General features: G+C 41.4%; 1 protein-coding gene across 3 annotated transcripts in view; it reads right to left on the bottom strand.

Moving 5' to 3' along the window:
• Nucleotides 1-18,084, bottom strand: part of MSRB3 (methionine sulfoxide reductase B3) — a 291,298-nt gene that overhangs the window by 67,742 nt on the left and 205,472 nt on the right. For 2 of the 3 annotated variants that reach the window (XM_077469955.1, XM_077469956.1), the window contains 2 exons: nucleotides 17,010-17,107; nucleotides 12,374-15,358 (listed from right to left, as the gene is read on the bottom strand). In XM_077469955.1, coding sequence (XP_077326081.1) covers nucleotides 15,203-15,358; nucleotides 17,010-17,107 — 254 coding nt within the window. In that variant the 3' untranslated portion in view covers nucleotides 12,374-15,202. Of the gene's footprint in view, nucleotides 1-12,373; nucleotides 15,359-17,009; nucleotides 17,108-18,084 lie in introns of those variants that run through there. The other variant, XM_077469957.1, reaches the window with a different exon arrangement.

Genomic DNA, 18,084 nt, shown 5'->3' with positions numbered 1-18,084 from the left:
ACTCTTCTTATGCAAGGGGCGTGTTGATTCTGGTGTATGGTAGTGGTAGTCTTGCCTGCAAATGGATGGCGATAGATAATAACGGGAGATATAATTTTTGTGTTGCAGACTTTTTGATAGGCGTTTTTTGCAATTGCTAATGTATATATTCCATTCCTATATTCACGTGAGGTAGTACAGTTATTTATAAAGTTCTTGGCTGATATTCTTCCGCTTCCAGTCCTTATGATGGGTGATTTTAATAATATCTTTAACAGGATAGGTTTCCATGCCCCAGGAGTGTTAATGCAGAATGCTTGACCCCATTGCGAAAACTATGTGGGGAATTTGGTATGCACGATCTGTGGCGAAAGCTATAGCCTGGGAAAATGCAAAGCACGTGTTATTCTAAGACTCATTACTTCGAATGGAACCCCACGCGCTGTGCGTTTTTGCCAATGTTTCCATCAATCACGCTATAATCGTGGCAAATCATGACGCGCAAACCTTGTCGCTCAAAAAGGAGCTTATTTTGGGCAACTGTGATTTTCCCTGGTTGTGGCAGGATTTATCACGTGACAACTGCAGCATAATTGATTCGGATGCCATTAGAAGTAATGGCATTGCAAACGCGTCCCGCATTTTGCCACTATTCTGGAATGCCCAGGTGTGAAAGGAGCCTTAAACGTTACAATATTAGAATATAACAGAGAATAATTGAAGACTGATTGTGGGGTTTTTAACCACTTAATACCTAGGTATTCCAGATACACTTCCTGCAAAGTGAAGTAATAGTTACTATTAAACTGAATATGCCATTTAAAAAAAATAGCACTAGCAGGTTAAAGGTGCAAGTAATTAGAGGACCCTACACATGCCTGCATTAGGTTGTTTTGCTCTGCTACAAACAAATGCTGTGTCATCTTGAATAGGCAAAGCTCTGCCCAGTTCCTGCTAGCGACAGAGTCTGCCTCTACCCTCTCCACCTCACACCCATTCTTTTTAGCCAATGAGGTAGCCCATTATAATGATGGGACAATAGCACTGTGGGTGTTAGGCGTGTGTAAAAGCTCCTGTTTTTTGAAAGATGCTGGTCTCATTTCAGTTTTGGCTATGATGCATTCCTTTTGGTCTGTCCATTTACAAGGTGATTAATGTGGCCAGTCTCTGGGTGGAGACCAAACCCGATTTAAGCCAGCCAAGCCTGCAGTCTAATGTTTGTGATATTGCATTTGAAACATGTGCTGCAAGGTCCCCCGTTTGTCTGCCAGTTTGGATTCCCTTGTTACCGATCTTGGATTGGATATTAAGTACTCTCTGAACGCTGCCCGCCTTTTGACTACAGATTGACCCTGACTATTCTGAACCTTACCTGCTTTGTACCTGGACTGTCATTGAACCACTCTGCACGTCTGCTTACTGCAAGTAGCTGTTTGTTGTGCTCAGTTTGAGCCTGCCCAGGCATGTTACCCAGGCACTATAGCATTGTCATGGGGGAAACCAAGTACCTTTACCAAGTACCAAGTACCTTGCTTTATGGGAAAGGGGGATGCTATGGGTGAAGAACACAAAAGCCAGCTATAGTGCCTGACTACCTGCGTTAGGGGTACGCATGACAGTGGGTTGGCAGGATAGAGCTGACCTGCCAATGTTGGAGTTTTGCTATTTCAGAATGGCCTTGCATACAAGCACACCATGGGCAATGAAAGTTACTACACTGCTGTGCAGACACTTCTATAGATATCTTTATTTTTGAGTAAAAAAGCCATTTTAAGTACATGCATTATTGGTGGAGAAAATGTGATGTTTAAAGCTTTAGATTTTACCTTTTGATATTCTCTTGTTTGCTAATGACATAGGTAATATAACTGTATGGTGCAAACAAATATACAAATCTAATAATTTAAAAGTTATAGAAAGTCTCCATTATATGTGTCCTTTTTAGCATGGCTTATAGCACGGCATATTCTTTTGCCATTACATGCAACTATCTTCTTTTCAGACTCTTCTTTGGCATAACCCCTTACTTAGAGCCGGTTCACACAGGGGCGACTCAGATCCGACTTCAGGTCGCCCCTAGTCACCTTAAGTCGCGCTACATGTAAAAATCAATGTAAGTGAATGAGAGCCATCTTAATAGACACTACTGAAGTCTCTCCGACTTCAGAAAAGGTTCGAGCTGGTTCACACAGGGGCAACACGACTTTCAACATGACTTTTGGAGGCAAATTGGAAACGACTTAAACACGACTTGGGGCGACTTACAACACGACTTTAAGTCGCCCCAGGCCAGGCGACTTTTGCCGTGGCCAATCAGAGAATGAGATCTCAAGAGGAAACTCCACGCCAAATTTATTTAAAAAATTTGGATTGGGTTCCCCCTCTGAGAGCATACCAGGCCCTTAGGTCTAGTATGGATTTTAAGGGGAACCCCCTATGCCGAAAAAACGGCGTGGGGATCCCCCCCAGATCCATACCAGACCCTTATCCAAGCACGCTACTCGTCGGATGGGGACGAGCGAGCGAGCGCCCCCCCCTCCTGAGCTGTACCAGGCCGCGTGCCCTCAACATGGGGGGGTGCCTTGGGGAAAGGGGGGCCGCGCGGCCCCCACCCCAAAGCACCTTGCCCCCATGTTGATGAGGACAAGGGCCTCTTCCCGACAACCCTGGCCATTGGTTGTCGGGGTCTGCGGGCGGGGGGCTTATTGGAATCTGTGAACCCCTTTAATAAGGGGGCCCCTGGATCCCCACCCTATGTGAATGAGTATAGGGTACAATGTACCCCTACCCATTCACCTGTGAAAAAAATGTACAAAAAAAACAAACCACAACACACAAGGGTTAAAATAGTTTATTGCACAGCTCCGGGGGTCTTCTTCCGTCTTCGGGGGTCTTCTCGCCGGACTCCTCCGCTATCTTCTGCTCTTTTGCTAGCTCTTTTACTAGTGGAGGAGCCTGGCTTTCTTCTTCGCCGCCGCCCTCTTCTTCCGACTTCAGGGGTCTTGTCCCCCTCTTCGGTTCTTCTTGCCGGGCCACCGCGCCTTCTTCTAGCTCTTTTACAAGTGGTGGCCCGGTCTTCTGTCGCCGCTGCTGCTGTCTTCTGTTCTTCTCTTCTGGAGATGTTGCCTCGTCGCTGTCTCCGGTCACAATGACAGGACACGCGGCGTCTTATATAGGGACATCGCCGGATGATGTCCCCGCCCATTATGATGTCACAGTCCCAGAGGATGCTGGGACTGTGACATCATAATGGGCGGGGACATCATCCGGCGATGTCCCTGTATAAGTCGCCGGATGCCGCGTGTCCTGTCATTGCGACCAGAGACAGCGATGAGGCAACATCTCCAGAAGAGAAGAACAGAAGAAGAGAAGAACAGAAGACAGCGTCAGCGGCGACAGAAGAACGGGCCACCGCTTGTAAAAGAGCTAGAAGAAGGCGTGGTGGCCCGGCAAGAAGAAACGAAGAGGGGAACAAGACCCCGAAGAGGGGGACAAGACCCCCAAAGTCGGAAGAAGAGGGCGGCAGCGAAGAAGAAAGCTGGGCTCCTCCACTAGTAAATGAGCTAGAAAAAGAGCAGAAGATAGTGGAGGAGTCCTGCGAGAAGACCCCTGAAGACAGAAGAAGACCCCCGGAGCTGTGCAATAAACTATTTTAAACCTTGTGTGTTGTGTTTTTTTTGTACATTTTCTTCACAGGTGAACGGGTAGGGGTACATTGTACCCCATACTCATTCACATAGGGTGGGGGGCAGGATCCGGGGGCCCCCTTATTAAAGGGGGCTCACGGATTCCAATAAGCCCCCCACCCGCAGACCATGACAACCAACGGCCAGGGTTGTCGGGAAGAGGCCCTCGTCCTCTTCAACATGGGGACAAGGTGCTTTGGGGTGGGGGGGCCGCGCGGCCCCCCTTCCCCAAGGCACCCCCCCATGTTGAGGGCACGCGGCCTTGTGCGGCTCAGGAGGGGGGGCGCTCGCTCATCCCCACCCCCTTTCCTGGCTGGCCGGGTAGCGTGCTCGGATAAGGGTCTGGTATGGATCTGGGGGGATCCCCATGCCGTTTTTTCAGTGTAGGGGGTTCCCCTTAAAATCCATACCATACCTAAGGGCCTGGTATGCTCTCGGAGGGGGAACCCATGCCAATTTTTTTAAATAAATTTGGCGTGGAGTTCCCCCTTGAGAGTTCATTCTCTTATTGGCCACGGCAAAAGTCGCCTGGCCTGGGGCGACTTAAAGTTGTGTTGTAAGTCGCCCCAAGTCGTGTTTAAGTCATTTCCAAGTTGCCTCCAAAATTTTTGTGGAAAAATCTAACTAAACTGACCACCACCTTTTACAAATGCCTGCAGGTAAAAGAAACTTAACCATTTGCACTCACCTTTACCAAACGGCAAAAATGAATCCTGGATCTTTCAGAAGTTGGGTTGAGGTCACAGATGCCTGGTTCACCGATATTATAAGTACAGCGGACAAACGTGTACACTTTAAGTTCATACAACATGTACACTATATGCCTGGTAATACCATATGGGCCCCATTCCACATGTCCAGTGAGTTCGATGTGGGGACTCTCTAGCCACTTTATATCACATCTTTTGGTCCTGTCTTCGTATTGCAGTCTTCTGGAATTCACTCTATACAGCTCTAGAAACTAATTTGAAATTCTCCACACCGAGAACATCTGAGGTATGTCTTTTGAGTCTCTTAAATGGCTTTGTCCCCCTGACACATGAGCATATTTTTTCCCAATATGAACCCCAACCCTTCATCTTTATTACGAGTGTTTTGTCTGATTATTGAGGACTTGCCTAAATACAAAATTATATATGCATGTCCCAAAGACATTTCCAAAAATGTAGAATCTTTGGCCAGATTCTCCCATTACATCATATTCAGAATTCATACCCTGTCTACAGTATAGTACTGCATGACCCTACTGTTATACTGGGGGAGGGAGGAAGCAAGTGTGTGGGTCTTGAATGTATTATGGATGACTTAATGTTTCTTGTTTGTGTTATTTCGTTTTTTTACCTTCTCTTTTCTGTACCCGTATTTGTCAGTGTACTCATATCTTATGTTACCACATTGTAGATGTTACCTTTTTATTTTTATTTTATTGATGGACATATTTCTCTTAGTGTTTCTTAGGGCTAATTGACTTCCTGTGCCTTTTTTCTTTTCTTTGTAGCATATGGAAACATTTAAATAAAAAACGTAAAAAAAATAAAAATAAAAAGAGTTATAATGGTGGAAATACTGCATTTAAAGTATATCTAGACAAATAAACAATACATTTTTTACATTTTCTTTCTGGCTACTTTTTCCTTTATGTTTGAATTAATTCATGTCCTAGGGTGACAATGCTGATTCACTGTACTGTATGGGGGAACAGCATTATTAATGCTGTCAAAAAAAGGCTACAGAACACCACTTCATGGGCATTGCTAGTCCTGGACTTTGAGGACACATGCTCAACATACCCCATGTTCTGAGGTAATGACAGCCCTTAATTTTTTAAGCTTATTTGTTGTCTCCAACCCACACATTTTATTGCTGTTGCAATTGTATTTCTATGTTTTATCATGCAAGGTTTCTTACATACAGTATAAATGCACATTATGTTTGTATCATATTACTGATGTTCCGATGTATGCTGACATCAAATGTTAGCTCAGCACCACTACAACTTTTTTTTTTCTGCGTTTGTCATCTCCCTCTAATCTCTGCTCCTGTTTAGTGCTGTTTAGCACAGTCTTGGCTAGACCGTCCCTACTCAACGAAACATAGAGGCTACCATTTCTGATCTCTCCTTCTTAAAATGCTAGTTTCCTCAGTATGGGGCAACACAATGGCTTACTGGCTAGCACTTCTGCCTTGCAACACTACGGTACGTGATTCAAATCCCAACCAGGCCCCTATCTGTGTGGAGTTTGCATGGTATAGATTTCCTGGAGTCTGGGACAGTCCTGAGGATCTTCTTCGGTATTGTGAATTCACCAATGCTAATGTAACTACAACCAAACCTACTATATCTGTCCAGGAATACAAAAATAAGTGATGCTCATTCCCCTTTACCAGCAATCGTAGAGTTAAATCATTTTTGGATTTGATCCTATATGACATTGAAAACATGTATTTTAAAACTAAGGCATCAAATATGTTCAATGAGCAGATACGGGCCCTTGAGACATTAAAACAACTTATCAAAATTTTGATTAAGCCCGCGGATAAAGGGGGAAACATTGTCATCATGCAGGAGACCCAATACATTGCTATGTGTAAAAAGATTTTGAACAATAAGTGCTGGTATCGGAAAATTAATCTGTCTGACATTCAAAAACAATATGAGGCCCTCGTTGGCATAACCCATCATAATAACCTTATCTTGTGTAAGACAAGCGAGTTTCTTAGAGTGAAATTCCCGATAATGTCAACGTTTTATGCGCTACCCAAAATGCATAAATGCACAGTGGAGCCCCCTGGCAGACCAACTATTTTGGGTGTTGAGTCTCTGACCCACAAAGCTAGCAAACTCATAGAAGACTATTTACGACCCCATGTAGAGTCCTTACCCTCTAATTTAAAAGACACAATCCATTTTTTGACTATCTTAGATAGTGTACATGTTACAGAAGAAGCTCAACTAGCCCCCATTGATGTGGAGGCGCTATATTCTAGCATATCACATGAGAAGGGCCTTCAAGTTATTTCATCATTTCTGAGGGAAAGAAGTAATGACTATCAGGATTACAATCAATTTGTCTTGGGTCTCCTTGAATTAGTTCTACCTCATAATGTGTTTCTCTTCCAGGGCTCCCACTACCATCAGGTGCTGGGGGTAGCGATGGGGACAACTTGTGCACCATAGTATGCCAACCTGTACCTGGGGGAATGGGAGCATTTTTTTTTCTTGAGTGAGGATTTATCATTGTGCCTGTGCCACATTTTTTTTTTTTTATGGTGCAGGTACATCAATGAAATTTTTTATTTTATGGTCAGGTTCAACTGCTGACTTTGAGGACTTTTTGCTTAAACTGAATCAGAATGCATTTAATCTCAAGTTTACGTCAACTAGACATGAAAGTACTTTAGCATTTTTGGATCTTACAATAAACAAAAATCTGGACAATGATATTGAAACTGATTTATTCAGAAAACCCATGGTGGGTAATTCTCGCCTGCATTTTGACAGTGTCCAACCCAGACACCTTGTGAAAAGCATACTTCAAGGCCAATACATGAGGAATGCATTGAACTGTGTATGATTATATTCATATAAATGTGATAACCTGATTTTTACCAACAACTCATGAATAGGCTGTATTTTTTGCTGTTGCCTATTTTTCTTTCTTTTTGCTTTATTGTAGATTTGTTTTTAACTGTCTGTGATTTACTTGTTTTCAATACACCCAATTCTGTTGGTCTGGATGAAGCGGATGATCTGCGAAACACATTGACCTTCTCAGAAGATTTAATGCACGTATTTTTGTAATGTATTTCAAAGACAAAAATGTGTTTTTATATTGTATGAAATAAAAAAAGATTTTTAGACAAACTGTATGATATAAGAATATCCTTTTTGTTTCTTTTTGTGTGGTAAGTGTGCACACTGGGGTATAGCCAATGTCCCAAAATATTCTCTGTCCTTTTGCTACTATATCAGGATGATACCCTAGTGTTCTCACATTTTAGCTTTACTGTACTCTTTCCCACAAACATAAACTCAAAGCATAACCCAATCAGAACTCAGTTCAACATTTAACATAGAAATGCCATTCAATCATGGATTGAATGTCCTATGTAATTCGCATCAATTCCAGTTTGGAAAAGCCTGATCTCAGAGTTTGCAGGGCCCCTAAATACATTAAAGAGAATGTCATACTCCCAATATATAAGGTATATCCTCACTTCTGTGTATAGGTGAGACAAGAATAGCAAAGGTAAGCTCCAGCAACAGCCCATTTACACCAAAGTGTTCACAAGGTGAGTAGGCAGTTACTCTTGTTTAAAGCTCTAGTACGGGCAGGTAGAACATTGCTGTTAATGGGGTTGGGAGGGATTTTTAACCTCTCTATGCTTCCTCTCCCTTAACAGAGTGATGAAGCAATACCTCAGTAAAGGGCTCTTACAGGGTACGATATGCAATACAAAATCATTACAGTCAGTTATATGCAAAAGTTATGCTACTGTCTTCATACAGAAAACTGTACAACATTTGTGCAATGCAAGAAACATAGGTCCAAACTTTATTTTACATTTTTTTCAGTAATATATCACTTTGTAACAGTCAAAAAATATATATCTTCTAAAAATAAAAACACTTTGTATTTTGCTTACATGCAAAAAATCTATGCAGAAGATTTTCAGTAGTGCTAACTTTGTTGTAATAAGATCTGTTACTCATTAACCTTTCAATTGAATCTAAAGTTGTCTGAATATATTTTTGCATTTTAATGGCCTGAGACTGAGGTTATTGTAAAGCTGGAGAACAAATAAAAAAAAAAAAAAAAATTAAAATTCAGCAGCTGCAAAGTAGCTGCTGACTTAATAAGCACACTTACCTGTCAAGGGCGCCCGCGATGTCGGCCGCCTGAGGCTGACCCGTCCCTCGGCTCTCGGCGCCACCATTTTGGCTAAGGGAAACAGGCAGTGGAGCCTTGCGACTTCACTGCCCGTTTCCTACTGCGCATGCGCGAGTCGCGCATCGCTTTGTGACACACAGTTCCCAGAACACAGCGCGACCCATTACCCAGAAGATGCAGCGCGGAGGAGAGAAGACAGAAGATCTCCACGGAGGAGGAAGAGGCAGATTAGGATGATGTGCCTAGCAACAGGCATTTCTGGTAAGTTACAAAAAAAAATGTTTTCATTTTTTTTTCTGATTTTTTTTTCATTTTTAATGTCTTTTTTTTTCAGGGTGGCCCTCCACTTTAATGTCATCAGTGTAAAGAGCCTTGAGAATGTATTCTGGTAAACCATAATATTTTTACAACCCCAAATCCAAAAAAGTTGGGACGCGGTGCAAAATCTACATAAAAACAGAATGTAATGAATTCCAAATCTCATAAACCTATATTTTTCACAATAGAAAATAGAAAACATACCAAATGTTTAAACTGAGAAAATGTAAAATTTTAAGAAAAAAATTAGCTAACTGTACAATTAAAGGCAGCAACACGTTGCACAAAAATTGGGACAGGGACACAAAAATCTTGCAAAATTGGTGGTATTAACAAGGAAGAGCTGGAAGAATATTTTGCAACTAATTAGGTTAGTTGGCAACAGATCAGTAACATGATTGGGTATATAAAGAGCATCTTAGAGAGTCGGAGTGTCGCAGACTTAAACACAGGTGGAAGTTTAACAATATATGAAAAGCTGCATCTAAAAATTGTCGAACTATTTCAGAATAATGTTCCTAAACCTAAGATTGCAAAGACTTTTAATATATCATCATCCCCACTACATAATATCATCAAAAGATTCTGAGAATCCAGTGCAAGGGGCAAGTCTGGAATACAATATATCAGGTGTCCATGATCTTTGGCCCTCAGATAGCATTGGAATAAGAACTTGCATGATTCTGATGGACTCAGGAATACTACCATCAATGCTGAAATATATCCAGGTTTAAGAGCAGCATATGCTCTCATCCAGATGAAATCTTTTTTCAGGGAAGGCATTGCATATTTCAGCAGGACAATTCTAAAGCGGATATTGCATCTATGACAACAGCATGGCTTCATAGTAGAAGCGTCCTGGTGCTTAATTGGCCTGCCTGCAGTCCAGACCTTTCAGAAATTGAAAGCATTAAGCTCATCTTGAAAATATGACAAAGAAGATCCAGGACTGCTGAGCAGTTAGAATCCTATACAGTATAAGGCAAGAATCGGACAACATTCCTATCCCAAAACTCCAGCAACTGGTCTCTTCAGTTCCCAGAAGTTTACAGAGTGTTTTCAAAAGAAGAGGGGATGCTACATAATGGTAAACATGACCCTGTCACAATTTTTTTGAGATGTGTTGCTGCCATCAATTTTAAAATTACATTTTTTTCTTGAAACCTAATTTGCCTCATAACTGACCAATTAAATAGTGAACTGAGGTCATTTTGTAAGCTGGAGACATCCTGTAAGGACATAATTCCACTGCATAGCTTGGTGTTATCTGCAAAGACTAAACTAGTATGTTTAATCCCAAATATATAACTTTTAATTATGTTAAAAAGTAAGGGTCCCAAACCTGCCAGACTCGGCCCCACAACCATCCTTAGCATATAGGTTGTACCCCAAAGAAAAGTCAGCTCAGTGCTCTAGAAACCCAAATCCTTCCCTCTTACACAATGTCTTTAGCGATGCATTCAGTTCTCTATTCTCCCTCTGTCTTTTCTGGCATCATGGCATCCACAGCACAGGTAATATTTCAGGAAATATAACCTTGGAAGTCCTTCAACTTGCAGACTAGCGCTTTAAATAGATTCTTAATGAGCCTCCATCTTTCATGTAGTCTATTTGTCCCAACAAGGACCAGCTTGGCCATGCCCTGTTCCTCCCAGTAATTTATCAGCCCAGTCCACGACTTGCCGAACCCTGCCACCAGTGAGACAGCAAACCATTTATTTGAGGCGATCCTGATGGCAAATTATTCCATCAGTCCTTGATATGTTTTCTATTGTGAATAAAATATGGGTCTATGAGATTTGCAAATCACTACATTCTGGGGTTGTATTAGGTTGAAGCCTACGGTTGTTTTTTTAAAGAAATATCACCTTTACATTTTGCAAGTTTCCTCTAGGTTTTTTTTTTTCCTAAACCCTTAATACAAATGCACTTTGTGTAGTTGTTGTTTTTACCAAAAAAAATAAAATAAGTATCACATGTGTTGGTAGATATCATTTATACATAATAGGAATTACCATTTTTTAAAGTGAACTGGTAATAAAGAGTTAAAGCTGAGCTGATGATTGTAAGTGGCACTGAAGAATACATTTACCCTACACCTCTGAACCTGAAACCCTCAATTTAAATTGGAACTTTAGTAAGAACATTAAGTCCTGATAGATCATTTCATTCTGGACCCTTTTAAATATAAAGCTATGTAAAACACTAAACATAAACGCCCAATCCACCAATGCATGAACTTTCAGGTCAGACTGATTTCACTGAAAATATCCATTTTAGAATATACAATCCAAAAATAATGAAAGGAAAACATCTCCAGCACAGGTACAACATTCTATGTATGGGCAGAATGCTCTAAATAAGATTGATCCTATTTGTGTGAGAGCAGCAGTCTCTCTGTAGCAGTCCAACATTCCTCCAACTGAGTAACAGCAAGTGGCATAACAGTAGCCATAGCAGATCATGTGGCTGCTATGGGGCCTGGGAGTGGAAGGGGCTCCACTAGGAGGCAAATGAAACAAAAAAAAATCTTTGTGTGTAGTTAACACAAATCCACATCTGTATCATTAAGAGCTTGTTGTTAACACTGACCCTGTAGCCAATGTGCATTTGGCTGCTGCCAACAGATGTACAGATACTTTGGAATCATTGTTGCTAGTCACACATCTCCTTGACAGGATGTACGGTAAATAGAATTTGTTTAGCTTTCAAAGCAGTGTCGATTTATTGCCCTCAGAGCTTCTGGTCATCCTGACCAGCACTGAAATGAACTCTGAATACCAGCCTTATTAGGGAAAAGAATACGTACCACCATAGGAAATCGCCAAATTAATTCTACGAAATATGGCAGGGCTGGCTGTACTCACCAGATGTAGCGTCCCCACAGCTGGCATTAGATAGATTGCTACTAGGATAGCATCTTCTGTATAGGAACTGCTAGGAAATAAAAAGTGTATTCAGGGATCTATTAGAAAAGGCCTGTCGGTGACTGGAGGTTATTATCAATGCCGGGATTGCCGGTGGGACTAGAGAGAGTTATTTTATTTATTTTATGTTTAGTTTGTTCTGAGATATGCTCTTGTTTTTCATTTTTATTATTTGTCTGTTGCTCTGTTGCGCTCCCCTCAGTTAGGGGTGCCATGAGGACGGCGGGTACCATACAATGATCTCTACCACATGCATTAGGCAAAAATGGATATGCATTTTCAAATGCCTATAGATTGTTTGGATTATAACAAATATTAATGTACATTGATTGTATAGATGTGCAATTATACCTTGTGGTGCCTTAAGTTTTCATCAATAAAAACCCTTTTGTTGATTAAAGAAAAAAATAAATTAACTCTGCATTTCTAACACAGTCTTCCTCAAACTTAAAAATCCCCAGCGTATCTGCTCAGCTAAAAACTGACAGCTATTTGTAGTCCTGAAAAGCAAAATCTACAGTTTAAAGAAGTATATAATCATATGATATATAATATAATCGATATAATCATATAATAATAATTATTATTTTTATTGTCATAAAGTAAAATATTGCTATGGTTGATGTTTTTGCTACTACACCTCTTAGATTTTTTTTTTTTTTTAACTTACTACTATACAACCTCTTTCAGCACTTAGTTGCTGTGGTGGTGAAAGGGCTGGGTGGGCTTACAATTTACACTAAGGTCCTGAGATCTGAAATGCTGGAAAAGACTTGGGAGCTACCAAAGAAGAGTGTTAGCTAGAAAAATAAGGTTTAGAGTTAAATCCCTGCACTAGTGCCCCCCACTTCCTTGACAATATGTGTCCACAGCTCTGATCCCTAGTAGTGTATTAACTATGCTGATAGCTCTCCTGCTACTTGCCTTTGATTTACATATATTTTAAGGATCAAGAACAGTAGGGAGGTCGCTTGGGGGCCTGATCAAAATTTTGCTATGGGGCCCTGCGATCTGTAGTTACACCTCTGGTAACATCTCGTCCTCTGCAATCAACATAGAGAGTGTGAATGCTGCTGGTTGCACAGCTATAGGTCTGACTCAGCAGGGAAGAGAGGGATGTAAGACTGCTGTACAGAGACCACTGCTTCCACATAGACAGCAGCAGCAATCACAGTTAAAGAGAAAGTAAAGTTGTATTTTAAACAAATGGCTGACAGGCAGGGTATTTATGACAGAAGAGACCCTATTGGTCCCTTCTGCTATAAACGCATCCTTCTGCCCATCAGCTGTCATGTTCACTGAGCCGTGCATGCGCAGCTCAGCAAACATTTATGGCCCTGATTCGTGTCGCTGTGATGTGAATCCCGTGCGCATGCACAGGAGTGGCACCATAGCGACCTGGCCTATCAAGTGGCTGAAGGCACGGGGCCCAGAAATTGGAGGACACCACATGACAGGTAAGTCTGCCATAATGTACTATTATGCTGTGCATACTTGTACATTATGGCATAATCCACCTGGGAGGGCCTTAAAAACAAAAAATATAGCAGACTTTTTAAATCTAAGGGGCAGGAAGGACAGTTAAATGAATAAAGGTGAGATAGTAATTATACATAATAGTGGAAAAGAAGAATGCATAGTAATAAATATGTTTTATATTGAGAGTATTACAATGGTGAACTTGTATTTTATTATAACAAAGCCTAGTTCCCCACTTCTACAACTGTTGGTCTTATTTTAAGGAGATGCATTCAATATCTCTGTACTAGTGGGGCACCAAGGTGTCATGGAACATGCCATTAGCAGCATTAGTCAGATGAAGGAAAAAAAGTCAGATGCACAAAAAAAAAACAGAAAATGTTTAACTTTCTAACATTTGAACTTTGGCCTGTTATAAAGGAATATAAATCTTGTAATATCATATTAAATTCTCTAACTATGATACAGATATGTTTTTACAGTCCGTGATAGTCTTGATAACAAAATAATGTGAAAATAATAAATGTTTGCAAGCTAGAAAAAAAAACTTCAGGGAAAATAATAAATGTAAGTACTGTTCCTAAGTAAGGATGAGCCGAACACCCCCCAGTTCGGTTTGCACCAGAACTTGTGAACAGTCAAAGAATTTGGACGAACACAGGAATATTTTTAAAGTCTGTGGGACACGAACATGAAAAATCAAAAGTGCTCTAAAAAATTGTGCTACAGCTGCCATCGAGAAGAAGCGTCACTCGGTGGGAGCCTCCCATGGAGGAGGAGCTGTTGCGTTTTTTCTTTCTTTTTTTAGCTTGTCGGATCGCGTGAGATGTATGTACATCGCGGGGCATTTTTTTTTTTTTTTTTTGTAAAGGACTTGTCCCAAAGTGTCTCTTGTCTTTTATTATTTTTGACACTTTTGTTTGTGAAATGGTAGGGGTACAATGTACCCGTTACCAATTCACATAGTGGGGAGGCTGGGATTTGGGGGTCCCCTTGTTAAAGCGGGCTTAGAGATTGCGATAAGCCCCCCGCCCACAGACCCCCATAACCACCAGGCAAGGGTTGTGGGGATGAGGCCCTTGTCCCCATCAACATGGGGACAAGGTGCTTTGGGGACCCCAAAGCATCCATCCCATGTAGTGGCCTGCCAGGTTGCGAGATCGGATAAGGGTCTGGTATGGATTTTGGGGGGACTCCTACGCCATTTTTTTATTTTGGCGCAGGGTTCCCATAATATCCATACCAGATACCTGAAGGGCCTGGTATGAATTTTGGGGGGATCCCCATGCAATTTTAAAAAAAAATTTGGTTGGGGTTCCCCTAATATTCATACCAGACCTCAAGGGCATGGTAGTGGATTTTTTTCAATGAGTTTTATCTATATTGCCAAGACCCAACAATTCATTGATTTTATTCAATTCATTCATTACAGCCGCAATCAGTTTTGAATGACTTTTTTTCCTTTAGAAATGTTTATAGGAATATTTCATTTTTATTGTTTCACTTTAAGCATTATTAAAATCACTGCTCCTGAAAAAACTGCTGCTTTTAAAACTTTTTTGCATTGATACATGTCCCCTGGGGCAGGACCCGGGTCCCCAAACACTTTTTATGACAATAACTTGCACATAATCCTTTAAAATTAGCACTTTTAGTTTTTCATGTTAGTGTCCCATAGACTTTAACAGCATTCTGCGGCTTTCAAATTTGCCACGAAAACACTGCATAATGTTCGTTGTTCGAACGTCTGAAAAAACCAAAGTTCGGCCTGAACTTATGCTCGGGCCGAACCGTTCGCCCATCCCTATTCCTAAGGTGATGATTCCTTCCTAATTTAAGGATTAGTATGTCCAATCTGCAGAATAGGCTGTTAAACTACAGATCTGATGATCAGAAAGCTTTATTGTGATAGGGTCTCCTTTTACAGTTCAGTCTTTGGAGATGTTGCTGAGGCACTGGTTCCTTCGGCACCACCTGATGCCTCTGCTATGAAGTTCAGTGATGCTGAATTTATACAATATCTTTTTCCAGTTGGACGGGGGCCATCCTCGAATATATGACCAAGATGGGCACCGCACTACAAAAGAACAAAATAAAACCTGAATGTTGTTAAATAAAACATATTGCCTGATAATACAATAAACTATAGCGCTAAACAGGCACCTGTAATGTTTTAATATTTATTAACCCCTTCCTGCCACCACCTCATGGCCGTTTAAGAACTTCTAGATGTCGGGTGGGCAGTTGGGTCATATGATCGCTGTGGTTGGCTGTCACAGCGGTCACATGATCGGAAAGCTCCTGCTCGCAAGTATGCATTGGGAGCTTTCTGGTCCCTGCCAGTGACTGTGCTGGGACAGTGCATGTGTTCACATAGGGCTGCATATATGTGGCCTCTCTGCATTAAAGCCCAACTGCAGAGAGGCCGCATATATGCGTATGGCTGACGGGAAGAGGTTAAAGGTTTACTGCGTTTTGTAAGAATGATATGAAACCTGTGCACTCATACTAGCTAAGCCCAATATCAATAAGCATATGCTGTATGTAAAACAGAAAATTAAATACACATGGTACACCACAAATATGCACCACTATGTATATCCGGATACAGGAATATTCACTATAAAACCAAAACAGTGCAAAAAAACACATGAAAAACACTCACAGACTGATTTTCATGTGGTGTTGTGCACTGTTCTGTAAAATAAGCATATATACTGAGAAAGGGTTAAACCGTAGTGGTGTTAAAGTTACTGGTTAAAGAGGAACTGCAGTCTGCTCGCATAATTTGTAATAAAAACACTTGCCATTCTGAAGCTTCCCTCCAACTACTTTGCATATTATTTTATATATACTGTGATTCTGTACTTGCCAAATATGCTGCAGACATCTCCCTCCACTAAGTCTGGCTGCATCCATTTTAACTGTGGGCAGCTGAAGCTTCTGCCTGTTCACTTCCTGGATTTACACAGACACACGCACACACGCACGCACGCACACACACACACACACGAAAGTGAGAGCCCTATGCATGATGTCATAAGCCTAGGCTTTTTACCAGACAAGAAACAGGAAGTGGGCTGTATAAGTTATTTATTGGCAGAAAAAAAATGTTTTACTATCTAAAGTTAAAACAACAAGGGCAGAAGGTTTAATAGAAAAAAATGACCGAAGAGCCGTTTTAAATTTGCCTCTTTACATTTTTAGGTCAGTTTTGCTTTAAGATTTTGACCCCTGTCACAGTTCTGAGATGCTGAATGACAATTGAGCTGGCCCCCCATTTCTTGTTCCCCCCAGTGTATGCTTACTGAATAGCGATTAGAATAAACAGTACAGAGGCACATAGAACACAAGGAAATAGCCTGCATTCTCCTTCACAGCATTTGATTACCACTAAAGCCGGACATAGATGGTTCAAACTTTGGCCGGTTCAGCAGGGCAAGCTGATTGTACTTATGTTGATCCATCCATGGACCTGGGTACAACCAGCATGTCAGATTTTTTTATAGCTGCTAGCAATAATCACTGTGTGTTCTCCTGGCAGGGATGGCACCCCGTGCCCCCCACTTGTGGAACACAATGGTTCTGTGGGGGGGATTCCCTCATCAACACTGACTGTGTTGATGGGGTAATCAAGTGATATTCTTTCCTGCAACCCGTGGTTGAAAGAAAGAAAATCGCACCGTGAAATGGACAGACTTTCGGCGAACTAAGCTTTGAATACTGACCTGACTGCAGCTTGCTTCTACTCTGTGCATCCCGTATGAAAAGTCATCAGCAACTGAAATTGCTTCTGGATTGACAACATCATAAAATGAGGGCCAACCTGCAAGAGCAGCACAAGACAAGAATTAATGCCAAATATATGATATGGTGGAATATTCAGTAACATCATTGAAATTAAGCTAAACCTTCTATTAAAAGAATTGAATTGTACACACAGATTACTTATTCTTCGATTTATGAAATATCAGATATTACATTCTTGATAACAAACATGTCAACATACTTGAAGCAAAACCAAACCCATCGATTGAACTGTTTCCCAAAACATACACAGCATGTTGTGAATGATAACTGTCACTGTTGCTTGTGTTCTCAGCTGAGCTGTCAGGCCATCACATGGCTAGTACCATAACTGATAACATGTGCAGCATCACGGCAACTGAAGATCAAACAGATGCTAATATAGTAGCTTCCTTCACTGTAAGGCAGGGGTGTCCAAACTTTTTTCAAAGTGGGCCAGATTTGATGAAGTGAACATGCGTGAGGGCCGACCATTTTGCCTGACATTCTTTGAACCATTGAAAATTCGGTCTAAGTGTGTCCATCCGAGCACTAATACACTGCCCAACAAGAATTCTCTTGCCTTTGTTGCACTCGTTCCCAACACACAGACGAATGCTCTGCACTTTAGGGGGCACCGTTAATTCTTAATGGTACCCCACACATTGGAAAATGTAGGGTGCTTTTGGTGCAGTGCAATAAAAAAAAAAAAGCTTGGGGGCTTCTTTCCCTGCATTTTTGTGAGTAGGGAAGTCCATTGAAATTAATGGGCTGCCCTACACACAGTACGCAGCCACACAGATGTTGCATTTACGGGCTTAAAACAGGTGGTGAGGAGGCAACATAATGCCTCTTTATCACCATTCAAATGCCTCTGCAAAGAGATCTGTGCATGGATTGCTTTTCAGAGGAGCAGGAGTCCTGGCTAATATCACACACAAGCCCTACAAAAGCAGTTTTGATGGTATAAGAATGGGGGTCCGGATTAAAAGTAACATACACACAGACACAAGCACA

Source organism: Lithobates pipiens, unplaced genomic scaffold (assembly GCF_037356315.1).
Source record: "Lithobates pipiens isolate NorthernLeopardFrog02 unplaced genomic scaffold, aLitPip1_a1.2 Scaffold_8, whole genome shotgun sequence".
NCBI lineage: Eukaryota > Metazoa > Chordata > Amphibia > Anura > Ranidae > Lithobates > Lithobates pipiens.
Note: the sequence above shows the minus strand (reverse complement) of the source record. Positions and strands in the feature narration are given on the sequence as shown.